The sequence below is a fragment of the Scylla paramamosain genome, unplaced genomic scaffold (genome assembly GCF_035594125.1).
Source record: "Scylla paramamosain isolate STU-SP2022 unplaced genomic scaffold, ASM3559412v1 Contig18, whole genome shotgun sequence".
Classification (NCBI taxonomy): Eukaryota; Metazoa; Arthropoda; class Malacostraca; order Decapoda; family Portunidae; genus Scylla; species Scylla paramamosain.
Window position 1 is genome coordinate 57,501 of NW_026973683.1, and position 18,949 is coordinate 76,449.

At 42.1% G+C, this 18,949-nt stretch overlaps 1 protein-coding gene and 1 long non-coding RNA gene across 6 annotated transcripts in view; one reads left to right on the forward strand and one right to left on the reverse strand.

The window, feature by feature from the left end:
• Positions 1-17,583, reverse strand: part of LOC135097362 (chorion peroxidase-like) — a 23,376-nt gene extending 5,793 nt beyond the window's left edge. Inside the window, exons 1-13 of one of the 5 annotated variants that reach the window (XM_063999174.1) lie at positions 17,392-17,583; positions 15,808-16,430; positions 15,491-15,614; positions 14,790-14,922; positions 13,321-13,532; positions 12,704-12,784; positions 12,387-12,510; positions 11,674-11,806; positions 10,217-10,428; positions 9,610-9,690; positions 9,289-9,412; positions 8,413-8,852; positions 8,061-8,153 (exon numbers count right to left, since the gene is read on the reverse strand). In XM_063999174.1, coding sequence (XP_063855244.1) covers positions 8,564-8,852; positions 9,289-9,412; positions 9,610-9,658 — 462 coding nt within the window. In that variant the 5' untranslated portion in view covers positions 9,659-9,690; positions 10,217-10,428; positions 11,674-11,806; ... (5 more) ...; positions 15,808-16,430; positions 17,392-17,583 and the 3' untranslated portion in view covers positions 8,061-8,153; positions 8,413-8,563. Of the gene's footprint in view, positions 1-840; positions 1,083-7,282; positions 7,393-7,615; positions 7,717-8,020; positions 8,154-8,412; positions 8,853-9,288; positions 9,413-9,609; positions 9,691-10,216; positions 10,429-11,673; positions 11,807-12,386; positions 12,511-12,703; positions 12,929-13,320; positions 13,533-14,789; positions 14,923-15,490; positions 15,615-15,807; positions 16,431-17,391 lie in introns of those variants that run through there. The other 4 variants (XM_063999176.1, XM_063999178.1, XM_063999177.1 and 1 more) reach the window with 4 other exon arrangements.
• Positions 3,275-7,020, forward strand: LOC135097363 (uncharacterized). Its single transcript, XR_010265623.1, has 3 exons — positions 3,275-3,925; positions 5,019-5,130; positions 5,597-7,020. It is a non-coding gene; the product is annotated as an uncharacterized LOC135097363 (long non-coding RNA).
• Positions 17,584-18,949: the final 1,366 nt, after the last annotated feature.

Genomic DNA, 18,949 nt, shown 5'->3' on the forward strand with positions numbered 1-18,949 from the left:
GAGAGAGAGAGAGAGAGAGAGAGAGAGAGAGAGAGAGAGAGAGAGAGAGAGAGAGAGAGAGAGAGAGAGAGACATTGTATATCAATATGCATTTCCTTGTAACCAAAAATTTCCAGGACACATTCTCAAAAACACACAAAACATTTTGCATAAACACAACATATAACAAAACAGACATAATAATAATAGATCACTATCACCACAAATACAGCCATCAACAACCACCATCAGACCTCCAGCCAATGACAGCCATACTTTACAACCAGGGGCATTTCGTCAGCCAATGAGGAAACTTTCTTGCTCGTGTCTCGGCAGGAGGTCATCACCACTATTTCAAAAGGGCTCTAGATGAAGCTACATAGGTTTTTAAGAATGTTTCCAAGGTTCTAGTGACACAATAACAACATTTCTATATTAAGAGGAGAAACACTCTTGAGAACCTAAGTATCTCTGTGGCCTTGAAAAAATACTCCTGATGAAATAATACGGGTTTTCAAGAATGTTTTAATGGTTCTACTGATAGATTAACAACATTTCTACATTATTAATCTTGAAAACCCAGCTAGGTATCTCTGTGGCCTTGAAAAAATACTCGTGATGAAATAACACGGGTTTTCAAGAATGTTTTAATGGTTCTAGTGATAGATTAACAACATTTCTACATTATTAATCTTGAGAACCCAGCTAGGTATCTCTGGCCTTTGCAAGTAGTCTTGGTGAGAGCAAAGCATTTCTAAACACAGGTGGAACCTGTGTTTAGCATTTCTAAAGCACAAAGGAACAAAAACAAGATCAATAACAGAGAACAGGAGCAGGAGAACAAGACCCAGATGGCCTCACCTCAAAGGGAAGCCTCCCCGTCAGGTTGAGTCCCAGCATGACCATCTGAATCACCCAGAAGAAGAGGATGTCGTGACTCGTCTCCACCAAGGTCGTTGGGTAGAAGCGAGCAAGGTCAGGCATGGTCTCTCTCCTCCCCAGACCTGGCCAGCCCAGCGAGGCAAAAGGAAACAGGCAAGAGGAGAACCAGGTGTCCAGAACATCTTCCTCCTGCTGGATGGACATGGAGGCCAAGGGTATGCCTGGGGAGGAACACAGGGTGAGGATGGAAAGTTGCCATTATTACCGTAGCTGTCAAAACTTTTATTTATCTATTGCTACACCAGGTTTATTTTTTTTAACGAGGGTTTGCACACACACACACACACACACACACACACACACCTCAGGGAGACATTAATCTAACCACCAACGCCACCAACCAAGTAGCACTCATGAAGGAATGTGGTCCCAGGATGACTGGGCTTATGGTTTAGTCAAAATGGGTTCCCAGTTCTTCATTCCTGTTACAGTTATCATGCCTGGCAACTAGCACAGGACGCACACACACACACACACACACACACACACCTCAGGTGTGAAGTAACTCGAGACACGAGACCTTCCTCGTACAAGTTAATTTAGTGAATACTTCCAAATCATTGTTTTTATTGTGGTATGGTGGTGTAAAAAAAGCTAACATTACTAGCCATAAACAGGGAGTATGCAGGGCAAAGCCCCCCTGGGTTCTTTAGGTTACATAACGTTACGTTGTGTTGGGTTAGGTTACGTTCGGTTCTCGGGTAATGTAAAGTTTGGTTAGGCTGGGTAATTTTTGGTTAAGTTAGGTTAATGAAGGAGGTCCATGGAGGGAAAAGCCCCCATGGGTAGTTTAGCTTAGGTTAATGACCTTAAGAGTGTTCTGAAAAACACCAAAGTTCATGTGGTTAGACTAGAAATTTCCTGTTTTCATAACATTCTATTTCTCATTCTTACATTTTCAGGAATGTGAAAAATGATTCATTCACACACACACACACACACACCTCAGGGAGACATTAACCTAACCACCAATGCCACCAACCAAGTAGCACTCATGAAGGAATGTGGTCCCAGGATGACAAAGCTTATGGTTTAGTGAAAATGGGTTCCCAGTTGTTCATTCCTGTTGCCATGCCTGGCAACTAGCATAGGCAACTTATGGGCTAAGCCACCCCAGGACCCCAATCCTACACAAGTACCCTAATGAGACACCTCACTACACGCTGGGCTTATGGCTTAGTGAAAATGTGTTCCCAGTTATTAATTTCTGTTAGTTATGCTTATAAAGACTTGACACATTGCTTCTGGCACTGCTTTTAATTGCTTTGTGTCACAGTGAAAGGGTTAAAGATCACCCATTGCTGGGGCACAACCAGATCCAACTCCAAACCCCAACCTGTAGTTATCAGTCAACACATCTTGCCATGTAGTCAGGGTTAATCAGCTAGCCTTGACAAGTCTAAAAAAAACATTATATAAAGTCCTAAAACTGAGAAATAAACAGAATAGGAAATCAGAATAAACATACACTCACCTCTCGGCAGGGGTGGTGGGGAGGAGGAGGAGGAGGAGGAGGAGGAGGAGGAGGAGGAGGAGGAGGAGACAGACAGACATTAAGGTAACCACCAACACCACCACCAGCACCACCAAGCTAAGCAGGTAGCACTCATGAAGGAATGTGGTCCCACGATGACAGAGCTTATGGTTTAGTGAAAATTGGTTCCCAGTTGTTCATTCCTGTTGCCATGCCTGGCAACTAGCATAGGCAACTTATGGGCTAAGCCACCCCGGGACTCCAATCCTACACAAGTACCCTAATGAGACACCTCACTACACGCTGGGCTTATGGCTTAGTCAAAATGGGTTCCCAGTTATTAATTTCTGTTTCAGTTATGCTTATAAAGACTTCACACATTGCTTCTGGCACTGCTAATTGCTTTGTGTCACAGTGAAAGGGTTAAAGATCACCCATTGCTGGGCCACAACCGGATCCAACTCCACACCCCAACCTGTAGTTATCACTCAACACATCTTGCCATACACTACCAAATTAATAACCTTATACAAAGGAGAAGGAGGGAATGAGAGAAGAGACAACACTACAGTCCAGCCTAACAAATGCCTAGCAAAACGTTCACCTCAAAAAAAAAAAAAAAAAATCCAAAATATACAAATATCTGTTCTAAGTTATTCCTCAATTTAACTCCACACTGAGGCACCTTAACCTTAACCTTTCCACTCACCGCGGGGAAAGCGTAGCTGAAGGAAGGGAAACGAAAAAAACGTCACATTTTCAAGCCAAGGCGTACCTTAAAGCGACTCCCTACGTGACTCCATAGTGCAAGAGACCAGTGGCTTAAATATTATAGGATTTTCTTTCTTATAATTATTTTACCGCTCATCTGTGGCCCTTTCTCGTATTTTTCCCATTATTGATTTCTCATGTTCTTATTTTGCAATGCCTTAGCTGTAAATGATGAAGCAATCCAATTATATACATGAATTTGTGTCACTTGAAGCGAACCTACATGACCCACCAAGAGACCGCGGGCTTATATATTCTAGGATTTTCTTTCTTATAATTATTTGAGCGCTCATCTCTGGTCTTTTTCGTATTTTTTCCAGCATTAATTTCTCATGTTCTTATTTTGCAATGCCTTAGCTGTTATTATATTAAAGTATTATTTATCTACATATGAGTATTACTGTAAATGTGTGCCATTCGAAAGAAGTATGTGCTCATATGTAAACAAGACCTGACAACAACAATTTAAACTCCATGGACCCAACTCCAAACACTCAGGAGGAACCAAACTGGTCAAATGATGAAACAGTGCGTTTGGTTAACATCATGGCATAAAAACAATGTATAGTAAAGGGACGGTTTCACGCTTCCCTGACCCATGCAGATAAGAAACCTGCATGGGAAGACCTTATGAACTCTGTAAATGCATGCCTGCAATTTACATGTGAAAAGAACTGAAGAACAAGTTGTAAACTTGTCAAGTGCTGTCCCACTCACGGAAGAAGATTGCCAATATCAACAAAGAGCAGAATCAATCAGGTAAGTTTATATTTGTTTATTTATTCTATTTGTTTATTTATTTAAGGTTAGGTTAGGTTAGGCTAAGATAGTTCAAAGTACCAAAAATAATAATTGGTAAGATTAACAAAGAAAGGTGGTGCGATATCCTAACCTACCCTAACCTAGTTTAACCTAACCTAACCTTCCCTGAGATAGATAAAATCAATAGTAGTAGTGAAAATGCCACCAGGGTCACTATGCTCCAGAATAAACGCTACTCTCTCACAACTCTCTTGTCCCCTAACAAAAAGCATATAACACACACACACACACACACACACACACACATCTCACTAAATGAAATAGAAAAGCTTCATAAACATAATTTGACCTTCAATGACCTTTCATTCTGGGTCTGCTGAGGTCAAAACAGCAATACATCTGACTTTGAATGACCTTGTGTCCTGGTTCTTGCTGAGGTCAACATATACCAACATAAATAAATACCTCTAAATAAATAAATTTCATGCAACTTGACCTTAAATGATCTGTATTCTGGGCCATACTAAGGTCATTTTGCAAGATTTCAATGAATATACCTTTTTCCTGTGTCTGTTCTCTACCTAATCATGTGTGTGTGTGTGTGTGTGTGTGTGTGTGTGTGTGTGTGTGTGTTTTCACCTGCTTGAAATCATAAACTGAGATTGCAAGGCTATACATCTATTAAGTCCATTTAAAATACCAGCTATTCTTAGTATAAATTTATGTTACAATGGTTGTTGATGTGTTTCCTACCCCCTTGCTATTTCCTCTTGTTTGCCTTGTGTCCAGAAACAGCAGGTCTTCTCTGTTCTCTTGTTGTCTATGGGTTATTCAAATTATAAACATTACTGTCTATTTTCCTTCTTCTTCCTCTCAGTTCCTTCTTGTTTCTTTCAATTCTCCTTCCTTTTTTATCTTATGTTTGTCAATATCAGCCTTTCTTGTGTTCTTATGGCCTTTTGTTCATTATTTGGGCTACAGTATTATAATAAATTAATAATTCAATAATACTACCATATATTTAGGAAGGGAGCCCTGAACTGTTCCATGCATTCAGAAACACACAGCTTAAACCGAACCACACTTTCAGAACGACTGTACGAGCTCCGCAAGACAAGCCTGGCCCGGGTGATCTGCGACGACAGTGAACGCAAGCTACGGTACGTCCAGCCCAAAGTAATGCTGGAGGCCGACTCTTTCCTGTAAGTAATAATGCCTTGTCACTGTTGCCATTGCTATTTAGTGACCCAAGGAGTGAATGAATATGAATAAGAAAACTTTTGAAGATAGGCTAGTATGTCTAACCTCACCATTCTCCCCCTCATGGACTTAACCAATTTAACCACTCACTTTCTTATGTAGGGCCTCCTGTATGGAACTCTGTGCCTCTCCAAATTCAGGATGCACCCTCTATCACCACATTTAAAACAAAATTTTAAAATCTGATCTTAGCTACCTACTAATTTGAATTATTACCTCATTCTAAAGCAATAGTGTATCCAGACTCTTCTTCTTATCATATCTACCACACTACTTTAAACCTCTGCTTTAAAAAGGCTAACTACAACAGACACATTAAACCTCACTATGTATATATCTCCTAAATGTAACTGTTAGTTATTAATAAATGTTCAAATGTTCTCTCTCTGTTTCCTTATTTTAAATCAGATGAAAAAGGAGCCACTGAGGTGCTGGTCCTTAACCACAAATTAAAATAACAAGAAGAAGCATCGGCCAAGAAGAGATTACGCGTGGAAAGAGGAAGGATTGGGGCTCGGCTCACGGCAACAGCACCCGTGTGTGCGTTCTTGGGCCGTTCCGGATCTGTGGACTTCCGGCGAGCAAATCCCTTCTTTTAAAGCTGGGTGTTGACTGACCTCTGACAACCTGACTGGTGGTGAGTCCATTCCAGACTATTCCAGTCACCCACCACTCTTTTTGACAACCAATTCCTCCATACCTAACTGTCACAAGCCTCACTCCACTACCACACAGGGTCAAGCAGAGGTCACTACGAGGGTAAAGGTCAATTTTAAGGCCGTATAATTTCAAAGTATAATCACGGAGTACCACAATAAAAATACAAACACAATCTCTTCAAATCATAATGGATGAACAAACTCACACACACACACACACACACACACACACACACACACAAGCCAGACATGAACACCACCACCACTGGTCATTGCTTGTTTGAGAGCAGAGATAAAATACTGGACAACTTCTTGACTTGGTAATGCTGTGTCCACCATCTGAGGTCCATTCCTGCAGTCACTGACAGCTGCACTCAGCTAAGTGGAGGAAAGGAAAGTCTGAGTGTGATGCAGGTGGTGGTGGTGGTGGTGGTGGTGGTGGTGGTGTGGTGTGGTGTGGTATATTGGTGTTGATAGATGAAAAGAATTAAAGTCAAAGGAAATTATCAGAAAAAATAAGAGAAGAAGAGAATGTGGAAGATCTGAGAGACACAACAAGCACAACAGACCATTCAGGGCAAGACAGAACAAAAGGTGTTTTACTGACTATACAACAAGCATGACAGACACAGGACAATGGAGGACAGGCAAGTCTACCCCTTGAAGCACAGCAACGCAGAACAAGGAAAAAAAAGCACAACAGCTTCTCAGTCAGGACAAAACAGAAGAACAGCACACCATTTCTTCCTCTGTGCCAGAAAACATTGTAAAGCAGCCACGTTTCAGACCAGGCCAGGCACAGATGTACTGAACCAATAGCAAACCACAGACACACACAAGCCAACTAACACACAAACACACAAACATATATTATTTAGAGCCATGCACATAAACAAACACAAATATTAAGTTATGTTGCTTGAATTTTTTTTTTTTTAGGCATGCAATAAAATTATTAAAGATGCTGTTTGCAAAATACTAAGCACAATGTAACTATACACAAAAATTTATGATGCATTGGTTAAGACCTGTAGTGTGTGTGTGTGTGTGTGTGTGTGTGTGTGTGTGTGTGTGTGTGTGTGTGTGTGTGTGTGTTTGTAATTACTTTGAATATAACTTTATGTCAAACTTCATTGAATTCACCAAATAAATAAATATTCATAAAATATCAAACTTCCTTTTAACTCCAATAAAAATCCCAATATTAACAAGAAAATCAGGTTAGACTTTCTGGTACATTCTGAAACAAGTCTGGCCACACCTCCACTACTTCCCAAAGTCTCTAGTTGAAGAGACACAGGTTTTCAAGAGAGTTTTTTTATGGTTCTTCTGACAGATACACAACATTTCTACAGTATCAACAGGAGAAACTCTCTGTGGCCTCGGAAGACAGTGACTGAGAGCACAGCAACCCTCAACATATATACGTACTCACCGGTCAACTATGAAGGCCACCAGGGTACACAACAGGGCCGTAATGTGCAACTAGGGAGGGGCATCTCCAATGGTGGTGGTGGTGGTGGTGGTGGTCACATATCCTGGTATCTGTATAGAAAGAAAGAGATTAGATTCACTGGCTTGAATTATGGAATAGTGAAAGACTATAAATAAATAAATATAATCCTTTGCTTTGTTGGGTAGCAAGCTGTTTTATAAAAGCAAGTTTCTCATTAGCTTTGACTTTTGTTGAACATGCATGCAAGGTAACAAGGCCTGTGGATTTCAAGGTAATGGAACACCTCACAACAACACTAGAACAATGCCTCACCTATCCACCTGCAGCCACATCACAGTGTCTCCTTCTTGACTTGGTAATGCTGTATCCACCATCTGAGGTCCATTCCTGCAGTCACCGACAGCTGCACTCAGCTAAGTGGAGGAAAGGAAAGTCTGAGTGTGACAGATAAATAAGCAGAGCCTGCAAAACTATCACTAATATTATGAAAAAACCCTTGAACACCCTAACAATTAAAAAATATATTAAAATACCAGAAATGAGGCAATTAGGCATTCAATAAACAAATTCTTCTATCTGTCTATGTCTAAACTTTGTAAAAATAAAAAAAAATGACTTTAAATGTGTGGGGCCAGCTGTAGTAGTAGTAGTAGTAGTAGTAGCCTTTCCACTAGGGGTTGAGAGAGCTATTAAGTGAAAGATAGGTGTCTGACTTACCTGATGTCACCTGGAGAGCTGTGAAGGACAGGAGCACAGGAGATCAGGTGTTCACAAGGCAGGTCAACACCACCAGTGTGAGGGGAAGTGTTTGGTGAGCCATACTGATGCTGCATTTGATTCCTGTGATGACCTGGGGGTGGGAAGCAGGTGGGAGGGGTGAGTGAGTGAGTGAAATCTGTCACTGTATACACACTGGGTATACAGTGAAGGTAGGACTCACTCATTGATGAATAACTGTGTGACTGAGTGACTGACTGACTGAATGACTGAGTGACATATCATATCCAAGATTGAAACTGTTATTGTCACACATAAAGGAAAGATTGAAGTTTAAAGATGCAAAGTAATTGTATTTAACATTGGCTGAAATACAGTTGTGTTGATCATACTGTATGCTGTTGCTTCCAGGAGGATGTAGGACAGCTGCTTCAAAGGTGCTGGTGGAGCAGTTCAGCATGGACGAGGTGACTGGCAAAGGTAAACGTCAGCTGTTGCAGGAGCATCACTTTTCTGTGTGGCTGGTGTTGATGCTGAATGAGGTCAGGATGCAGGTGGGAGCTGTGTTGGGGACGTGGCCTGCTGGCTGGCACCCCTCATGCCTGTGGGTGTGTGCGACAGTGGGGTGAGGCCGTGCCCTAACAACCTGGCCTCCTTCCTGCCGAACAACACCCGGTGCTCCCAAGACCTGACGGGAGATGTGCTGGCAACAGAAATGTAAGTGAAGATCTGTGCTGGGAAAACTTCTTGCAGCTTCACTTCAGACCACTGGTATCTCAGAAGAAGCTGCACTCTGTGTTGTGTCTGATGAGGCTTTACCTGTGAATGGAACCTTACAGCAAAGTATTGGTGAGTCAGATGCAGCTATACCTGTCAGTGGAACATCTCAACACACCACTGATAAGTCTGGTGAGGAAGTTATACCTGTCACTGGAACTTCAGAACTGCTCAAAATACTGAAGAACTGAAATCTGTCATTGGAATATCATAGTGGAATAATACATTAGTGGAGAAAAATAGTGGATTCAGCAGGAGGAATAATATAAATAGACCAGACCAGCAGGAATAATATAAATATAGACATTATACCAGACAAATAGACAGTAGAAAGCCAGACCAGCAGAAGGAATAATCTATCTCTGTTCCTCTTGCACACACAGACTAACACTTTCATCCTTTCTACTTTATAATCACACAATCTCAATCTCTCTCTCTCTCTCTCTCTCTCTCAATATCACCCTGTCATGCCTCTCCCCTCTCTGCCTTACCTGTGATCCTTCTGGTGACTGTGTGGGCAGGCAGCCTGCCTGGCGCTGCCCTTGGCAAACCAGCTGTTTTCCAGCACCACCACCATCTCACTGATGTGTACCAGCTGGTCGGGCACCATCACACCTGGAAGCAAGTCAGCGAGTCAGTAGGTAAGTGTTTCTGTACACAAAGCTGTCAGGTAGATAGACTTAATGAGTTGAGAGGTAATAAATAAATAAATAAATAAATAAATAAATAAATAAACAAACAAAAGGATAAAACCATAAATTAGGGCAGCGTTCCGATGTGTGACAAGGGCACCGGCAGTATGTGGTAATTACCTGCGGGTCGATGGCAGCCTGCAGTCATCACCGCTAATCCTTCCTGCATTTCTGAGGCTTGGCCGACTCAAATTCCACCTTCTGAAATGATTGGGTTAGGTTACCTTAGGCTGTGTCTGTAGTAAGGGACCACACCTGTACATGAGGTCTGATCACTGCCAGATATAACTAATATTTCTTCTACACTTTCATGAACAGCAGTGAAAGAGAAAACATTAAGAGGAGGAGGAGGAGGAGGAGGAGGAGGAGGAGGAGGAGGAGGAATAAGACATACAAGGAAACAGGAATAATAGAAGGAAGACGAGGAGGAGGAGGAGGAGGAGGAGGAGGAGGAATAAGACATACAAGGAAACAGGAATAATAGAAGGAAGACGAGGAGGAGGAAGAGGAGGAGGAGGAGGAGGAGGAGGAGGAGGAGGAGGAGGAGGAAGAGCTGCTCATAGGACTGTGTAGATACAAATGAAAGGAAGAATAAGGCTGTGGCTGTGGATGACTTCATTTAGTTTGGCAAGCTAGATTAAGACAAGCAGTGTGGAGGATACAAAACACACACACACTCACACACACACACACACACACACACACACATGCACACACACACCCTAACCTGTATATACAAAGACAGTGGGCAGGCTTCACACACTGCCAGTAACAATCATCTCTGTCTCTCTCTCTCCTGGAAGTTAAATTTATCAAAAAACTCAAAGAAATCTTGGTAGAGACTTCAGTGAATCTGTGCTCCTGATGGTGGTGGTGGTGGTGGCAGTGGTGATGGTGGTGGTACTTGGAACACTGGCTCTCTTGTCCCCTCATCCACATCTGAGAGAGAGAGAGAGAGAGATGGTTAGGTTAGGTAGTACTTAGTTACATAGATTGAGACAGAGAGATAGATAAATGGTTAAACAGAAAGTTAAATAGACTGAGAGATAGATGGTTAGATTAGGTAAACAGATAGACATTGAGACAAGCAGAGATAGGCCTAGTTAGGTTAGGTCCAGCAGATACTTAGATAAATGGGTAAACTGAGAGATTAATAGATAAAATAACAGACAGATAAATAAGCAGAGCCTGCAAAACTATCACTAATATTATGAAAAAAACCCTTGAACACCCTAAGGCCGGGCGCACATTGAGACGCAGGCAACACAGGCGACACAGCACAGAGCAGGGCAGAAAACTGCATCTCACCGGTTTAAACCTAAGCACGCATATTGACACGCAGGACAGCACAGCACAGATGCAGACCTGTGCCGGCCAGCGCCACGCAGTCGTTCCAACGCAGTTTCCTGTGCCACGTGCGGCGCAGCTCGATAGCAACTTGCTCTTCAGTACTCACAATGTCGTCCACAGAGCAACTCATAGAGGCTGTTCGCCATCAAAGAGTGCTGTATGACACTAGTCATCCTCATTATATGAGAGGAACTTATAAGAACGAGTTATGGGCAAATTCTCCATGTGTTTTCCTCTTCTCCAAGTATTCACTCCTCCACACTGACCTCTTTGCTCTACAAATGTCATATAATAACGTTACTTTCTCCAACTCGTTTTCTGAGTCGGAATCGGAACTAAGGTTTCCAAAGTAATTTTTGGCAACAGCCATGATCAACACTACCGCACAGGACGACAGCCTGCTTCTCAATGTGCGCACCACGCCTGTGCTGCGCTGTGCTGCCCTGCCCTGCCCTGCCCTGCGTCTGCCCTGCTCTGTGCTGCCCTGCGTCTCAATGTGCGCCTTGCCTAACAATTAAAAAATCATTAAAATACCAGAAATGAGGCAATTAGGCATTCAACAAACAAATTCTTCTATCTGTCTATGTCTAAACTTTGTAAAAATCCATAAAAAATGACTTAAATATGTATGTGGGCAGCTGTGGTGTGTCCTTGGCCCCCTGTAGTGTACTCCTTTTGCCTTTTATTATTATTATTATTATAGTAGTAGTAGTAGTAGTAGTAGTAGTAGTAGTAGTAGTAGTAGTAGTAGTAGTAGTAGTAGTAGTAGTAGCAGCAGCCTTTCCACTAGGGATTGAGAGAGCTATTCAGGTGAAAGATAGGTGTCTGACTTACCTGATGTCACCTGGAGAGCTGTGAAGGACAGGAGCACAGGAGATCAGGTGTTCACAAGGCAGGTCAACACCACCAGTGTGAGGGGAAGTGTTTGGTGAGCCATACTGATGCTGCATTTGATTCCTGTGATGACCTGGGGGTGGGAAGCAGGTGGGAGGGGTGAGTGAGTGAGTGAAATCTGTCACTGTATACACACTGGGTATACAGTGAAGGTAGGACTCACTCATTGATGAATAACTGTGTGACTGAGTGACTGACTGACTGAATGACTGAGTGACATATCATATCCAAGATTGAAACTGTTATTGTCACACATAAAGGGAACATTGAAGTTTAAACATGCAAAGTAACTGTATTTAACATTGGCTGACATAGTGGAATAATACATTAGTGGAGAAAAATAGTGGATTCAGCAGGAGGAATAATATAAATAGACCAGACCAGCAGGAATATAAAATAATATAGACAGTTGACCAGACAAATAGACAGTAGAAAGCCAGACCAGCAGGAGGAATAATCTATCTCTGTTCCTCTTGCACACACAGACTAACACCTTCATCCTTTCTACTTTATAATCACACAATCTCAATCTCTCTCTCTCTCTCTCTCTCTCTCTCTCTCTCTCTCTCTCTCTCTCTCTCTCTCTCTCTCTCTCTCTCTCTCTCTCTCTCTCTCAATATCACCCTGTCATGCCTCTCCCCTCTCTGCCTTACCTGTGATCCTTCTGGTGACTGTGTGGGCGGGCAGCCTGCCTGACGCTGCACTTGGCAAACCAGCTGTTTTCCAGCACCACCACCATCTCACTGATGTGTACCAGCTGGTCGGGCACCATCACACCTGGAAGCAAGTCAGCGAGTCAGTAGGTAAGTGTTTCTGTACACAAAGCTGTCAGGTAGATAGACTTAATGAGTTGAGAGGTAATAAATAAATAAATAAATAAATAAATAAATAAACAAACAAAAGGATAAAACCATAAATTAGGGCAGCGTTCCGATGTGTGACAAGGGCACCGGCAGTATGTGGTAATTACCTGCGGGTCGATGGCAGCCTGCAGTCATCACCGCTAATCCTTCCTGCATTTCTGAGGCTTGGCCGACTCAAATTCCACCTTCTGAAATGATTGGGTTAGGTTACCTTAGGCTGTGTCTGTAGTAAGGGACCACACCTGTACATGAGGTCTGATCACTGCCAGATATAACTAATATTTCTTCTACACTTTCATGAACAGCAGTGAAAGAGAAAACATTAGGAGGAGGAGGAGGAGGAGGAGGAGGAGGAGGAGGAGGAGGAGGAATAAGACATACAAGGAAACAGGAATAATAGAAGGAAGACGAGGAGGAGGAGGAGGAGGAGGAGGAGGAGGAGGAGGAATAAGACATACAAGGAAACAGGAATAATAGAAGGAAGACGAGGAGGAGGAGGAGGAGGAGGAGGAGGAGGAGGAGGAGGAGGAGGAGGAGGAGGAGGAGGAAGAGCTGCTCATAGGACTGTGTAGATACAAATGAAAGGAAGAATAAGGCTGTGGCTGTGGATGACTTCATTTAGTTTGGCAAGCTAGATTAAGACAAGCAGTGTGGAGGATACAAAACACACACACACTCACACACACACACACACACACACACACATGCACACACACACCCTAACCTGTATATACAAAGACAGTGGGCAGGCTTCACACACTGCCAGTAACAATCATCTCTGTCTCTCTCTCTCCTGGAAGTTAAATTTATCAAAAAACTCAAAGAAATCTTGGTAGAGACTTCAGTGAATCTGTGCTCCTGATGGTGGTGGTGGTGGTGGCAGTGGTGATGGTGGTGGTACTTGGAACACTGGCTCTCTTGTCCCCTCATCCACATCTGAGAGAGAGAGAGAGAGAGATGGTTAGGTTAGGTAGTACTTAGTTACATAGATTGAGACAGAGAGATAGATAAATGGTTAAACAGAAAGTTAAATAGACCTGAGAGATAGATGGTTAGATTAGGTAAACAGATAGACATTGAGACAAGCAGAGATAGGCCTAGTTAGGTTAGGTCCAGCAGATACTTAGATAAATGGGTAAACTGAGAGATTAATAGATAAAATAACAGACAGATAAATAAGCAGAGCCTGCAAAACTATCACTAATATTATGAAAAAAACCCTTGAACACCCTAAGGCCGGGCGCACATTGAGACGCAGGCAACACAGGCGACACAGCACAGAGCAGGGCAGAAAACTGCATCTCACCGGTTTAAACCTAAGCACGCATATTGACACGCAGGACAGCACAGCACAGATGCAGACCTGTGCCGGCCAGCGCCACGCAGTCGTTCCAACGCAGTTTCCTGTGCCACGTGCGGCGCAGCTCGATAGCAACTTGCTCTTCAGTACTCACAATGTCGTCCACAGAGCAACTCATAGAGGCTGTTCGCCATCAAAGAGTGCTGTATGACACTAGTCATCCTCATTATATGAGAGGAACTTATAAGAACGAGTTATGGGCAAATTCTCCATGTGTTTTCCTCTTCTCCAAGTATTCACTCCTCCACACTGACCTCTTTGCTCTACAAATGTCATATAATAACGTTACTTTCTCCAACTCGTTTTCTGAGTCGGAATCGGAACCTAAGGTTTCCAAAGTAATTTTTGGCAACAGCCATGATCAACACTACCGCACAGGACGACAGCCTGCTTCTCAATGTGCGCACCACGCCTGTGCTGCGCTGTGCTGCCCTGCCCTGCCCTGCCCTGCGTCTGCCCTGCTCTGTGCTGCCCTGCGTCTCAATGTGCGCCTTGCCTAACAATTAAAAAATCATTAAAATACCAGAAATGAGGCAATTAGGCATTCAACAAACAAATTCTTCTATCTGTCTATGTCTAAACTTTGTAAAAATCCATAAAAAATGACTTAAATATGTATGTGGGCAGCTGTGGTGTGTCCTTGGCCCCCTGTAGTGTACTCCTTTTGCCTTTTATTAGTAGTAGTAGTAGTAGTAGTAGTAGTAGTAGTAGTAGTAGTAGTAGTAGTAGTAGTAGTAGTAGTAGTAGTAGTAGTAGTAGTAGTAGTAGTAGCAGCAGCCTTTCCACTAGGGATTGAGAGAGCTATTCAGGTGAAAGATAGGTGTCTGACTTACCTGATGTCACCTGGAGAGCTGTGAAGGACAGGAGCACAGGAGATCAGGTGTTCACAAGGCAGGTCAACACCACCAGTGTGAGGGGAAGTGTTTGGTGAGCCATACTGATGCTGCATTTGATTCCTGTGATGACCTGGGGGTGGGAAGCAGGTGGGAGGGGTGAGTGAGTGAGTGAAATCTGTCACTGTATACACACTGGGTATACAGTGAAGGTAGGACTCACTCATTGATGAATAACTGTGTGACTGAGTGACTGACTGACTGAATGACTGAGTGACATATCATATCCAAGATTGAAACTGTTATTGTCACACATAAAGGGAACATTGAAGTTTAAACATGCAAAGTAACTGTATTTAACATTGGCTGACATAGTGGAATAATACATTAGTGGAGAAAAATAGTGGATTCAGCAGGAGGAATAATATAAATAGACCAGACCAGCAGGAATATAAAATAATATAGACAGTTGACCAGACAAATAGACAGTAGAAAGCCAGACCAGCAGGAGGAATAATCTATCTCTGTTCCTCTTGCACACACAGACTAACACCTTCATCCTTTCTACTTTATAATCACACAATCTCAATCTCTCTCTCTCTCTCTCTCTCTCTCTCTCTCTCTCTCTCTCTCTCTCTCTCTCTCTCTCTCTCTCTCTCTCTCAATATCACCCTGTCATGCCTCTCCCCTCTCTGCCTTACCTGTGATCCTTCTGGTGACTGTGTGGGCGGGCGGCCTGCCTGACGCTGCACTTGGCAAACCAGCTGTTTTCCAGCACCACCACCATCTCACTGATGTGTACCAGCTGGTCGGGCACCATCACACCTGGAAGCAAGTCAGCGAGTCAGTAGGTAAGTGTTTCTGTACACAAAGCTGTCAGGTAGATAGACTTAATGAGTTGAGAGGTAATAAATAAATAAATAAATAAATAAATAAATAAACAAACAAAAGGATAAAACCATAAATTAGGGCAGCGTTCCGATGTGTGACAAGGGCACCGGCAGTATGTGGTAATTACCTGCGGGTCGATGGCAGCCTGCAGTCATCACCGCTAATCCTTCCTGCATTTCTGAGGCTTGGCCGACTCAAATTCCACCTTCTGAAATGATTGGGTTAGGTTACCTTAGGCTGTGTCTGTAGTAAGGGACCACACCTGTACATGAGGTCTGATCACTGCCAGATATAACTAATATTTCTTCTACACTTTCATGAACAGCAGTGAAAGAGAAAACATTAAGAGGAGGAGGAGGAGGAGGAGGAGGAGGAGGAAGAGGAGCTGCTCATAGGACTGTGTAGATACAAATGAAAGGAAGAATAAGGCTGTGGCTGTGGATGACTTCATTTAGTTTGGCAAGCTAGATTAAGACAAGCAGTGTGGAGGATACAAAACGCTCACACACACACACACACACACACACACACCCTAACCTGTATATACAAAGACAGTGGGCAGGCTTCACACACTGCCTTTAACAATCAGCATCTCTCTCTCTCCTGGAAGTTAAATTTATCAAAAAACTCAAAGAAATCTTGGTAGAGACTTCAGTGAATCTGTGCTCCTGATGGTGGTGGTGGTGGTGGTGGCAGTGGTGATGGTGGTGGTACTTGGAACACTGGCTCTCTTGTCCCCTCATCCACATTCTGAGAGAGAGAGATAGAGATGGTTAGATTAGGTAGGTACTTAGTTACATAGATTGAGATAGAGACATAGATAAATGGTTAAACAGAAAGTTAAATAGACTGAGAGATAGATGGTTAGATTAGGTAAATAGATCGACATTGAGAGAGAAACAGATAGGCCTAGTTAAGTTAGGTCCAGCAGATACTTAGATAAATGGGTACACTGAGAGATTAATAGATAAAAAATCAGACATAAATAAGCAAAGCCTACAAAACTATCACTAATATTATGAAAAAACACCTTGAACACCCTAACAATTAAAAAATATATTAAAATACCAGAAATGAAGCAATTAGGCATTCAACAAACAAATTCTTTTATCTGTCTATGTCTAAACTTTGTAAAAATTTAAAAAAATGGCTTTAAATGTGTGTGGCCAGCTGTAGTAGTCGTAGTAGTAGTAGTAGTAAGTAAGAAGGAATTAGTAAGTAAGGAGGAATTAGTTGTCAAAGAGTGGTGGGTGACTGGAATAGTCTGGAATGGACTCACCACCATTCAGGCCTCCATAAGTACTGTTCACCTTTGGGAGGAAAATTATTATTTTTTTTTTCTAATGCAATCCAATATTTACACCAATGTCTCTTTACTTCTTCCTGTGACTTAAACTCCTACAGTAGAAAGGTTTCAAAACAGTAAGTAATGTTAATAACAATTTATTTACCAAAAACTTGTACACTAAAGTCTTGGTTAAAACAAATAAACAAAAAATACTAATAAAATTGTGCTTTATGTTAATTCATGTTAACTTTATGTTAATTCAATAATACACCATCTACAATTTAAAGTACACTAATAACAAACACACACACACACACACACAATAACGATTACAATGCAAGAACAATGATGAATTCCAATAAGCCTATCACATGTACTGGGTCAAGGCTGGCCAGACAACCTCATGTCACCTCAAACACTTACATAATGAAACAGAACCCCCCACTCCCTCTCTCTCTCACCAGCCAGGCTTATCTGTCTGAGAGAAATGTGTCAGTATGCATGTCGGTATATAAAGGGTTCAAATATTAGCAAATTATATATCACCCACATCCTACCCCAACCCGCCCCCCCTATTGTGGTCATCCATACAGCTTCCTCACCCGCCCCTTCACCCCCTACTTCTACCAGCACTCCTAATCTTGCTTACCCACCCCCCCTTCTGCTCCCCCACCTCATAAATATTCCTATATTTTTATTTATATATTTATTTACTTTCAAATTTTCTTATTATTACTTTTACCTATTTTCTCATTTATTTATTTATTTATTTTCTCATTTATTTATTTATTTAACTAATTAGTTAACCTAAAAGAAAATTGCGCACACACACACACACACACACACAATCCAGCCAGTATCTTACCAAAATACTGGCCAGACACGTACATACATACATACATACATACATACACACACACACACACACACACACGCATGGACACACAATCCAGCCAGCATCTTACCAAATACTGGCCAGACACGTACATACATACATACATACATACACACACACGCACACACACACACACACGCATGGACACACAATCCAGCCAGCATCTTACCAAATACTGGCCAGACACGTACATACATCCATACATAAACCCAGACCTCTTACCAAAAGATCTGGGTAAAAAAAAATATATATATATATATCTATAAACACTATATACCCCCGAACCAAAAAAAAAAAAACAAAAAATATCATTCATAACGTGCCACCACCACCACCACCACTACCACCAGCACCACCACCACTACGGAAATAAGAAGATACTTGTATGCAACAGTGCAGCATGCCACACAAGCTCTGATTATATGGAATGAAGCACTCCATATAATCTGAGCTAACCATTCACACTCCCTATCATCCTAATCCTATCAGTAGCTCTCTGTCTCTCTCTATGCCTTACTTAACCCTTTCATAAATAACATCAACTTACCACTCTTCTATTAACCTAAGTCAAATATTCTAAGATTCTGGCCTAATACCTACACCTACACACACACACACATAAAATACACTCACACACACACACACACGCACACACAAACAACAAAAAAAACAGACAGACACACACACACATATATAAAAAAAAATACACACAAAAAAAAAAAAAAAAACAGACAGACAGACAGACACACACACACACACACACCCTACATAGGTACCCTCAGATTCCCCCACCCACCCGCCAACCATCCACCTCCCATCAAGCAATATATATACAAAATCAATGCAATTAATAAACAATACTCCCCTTGTTTGGGTGAAAGTCTGCAACACTGCAACACGAACACTGCAACACTGGAACACAAAATTTGCAATTACTAAGTCACTTCTGAGAGGAAAAAAAATAAAATAAAAACAAAGGTTATTTTGACTGAATTGAGATGATAGTCACTCAGAAAAGGTTGAGGAAAGCATAACTTATGGAGGAATAACGTGGAAGGAAGATATGCAGGAAAGGGAGAACAATAT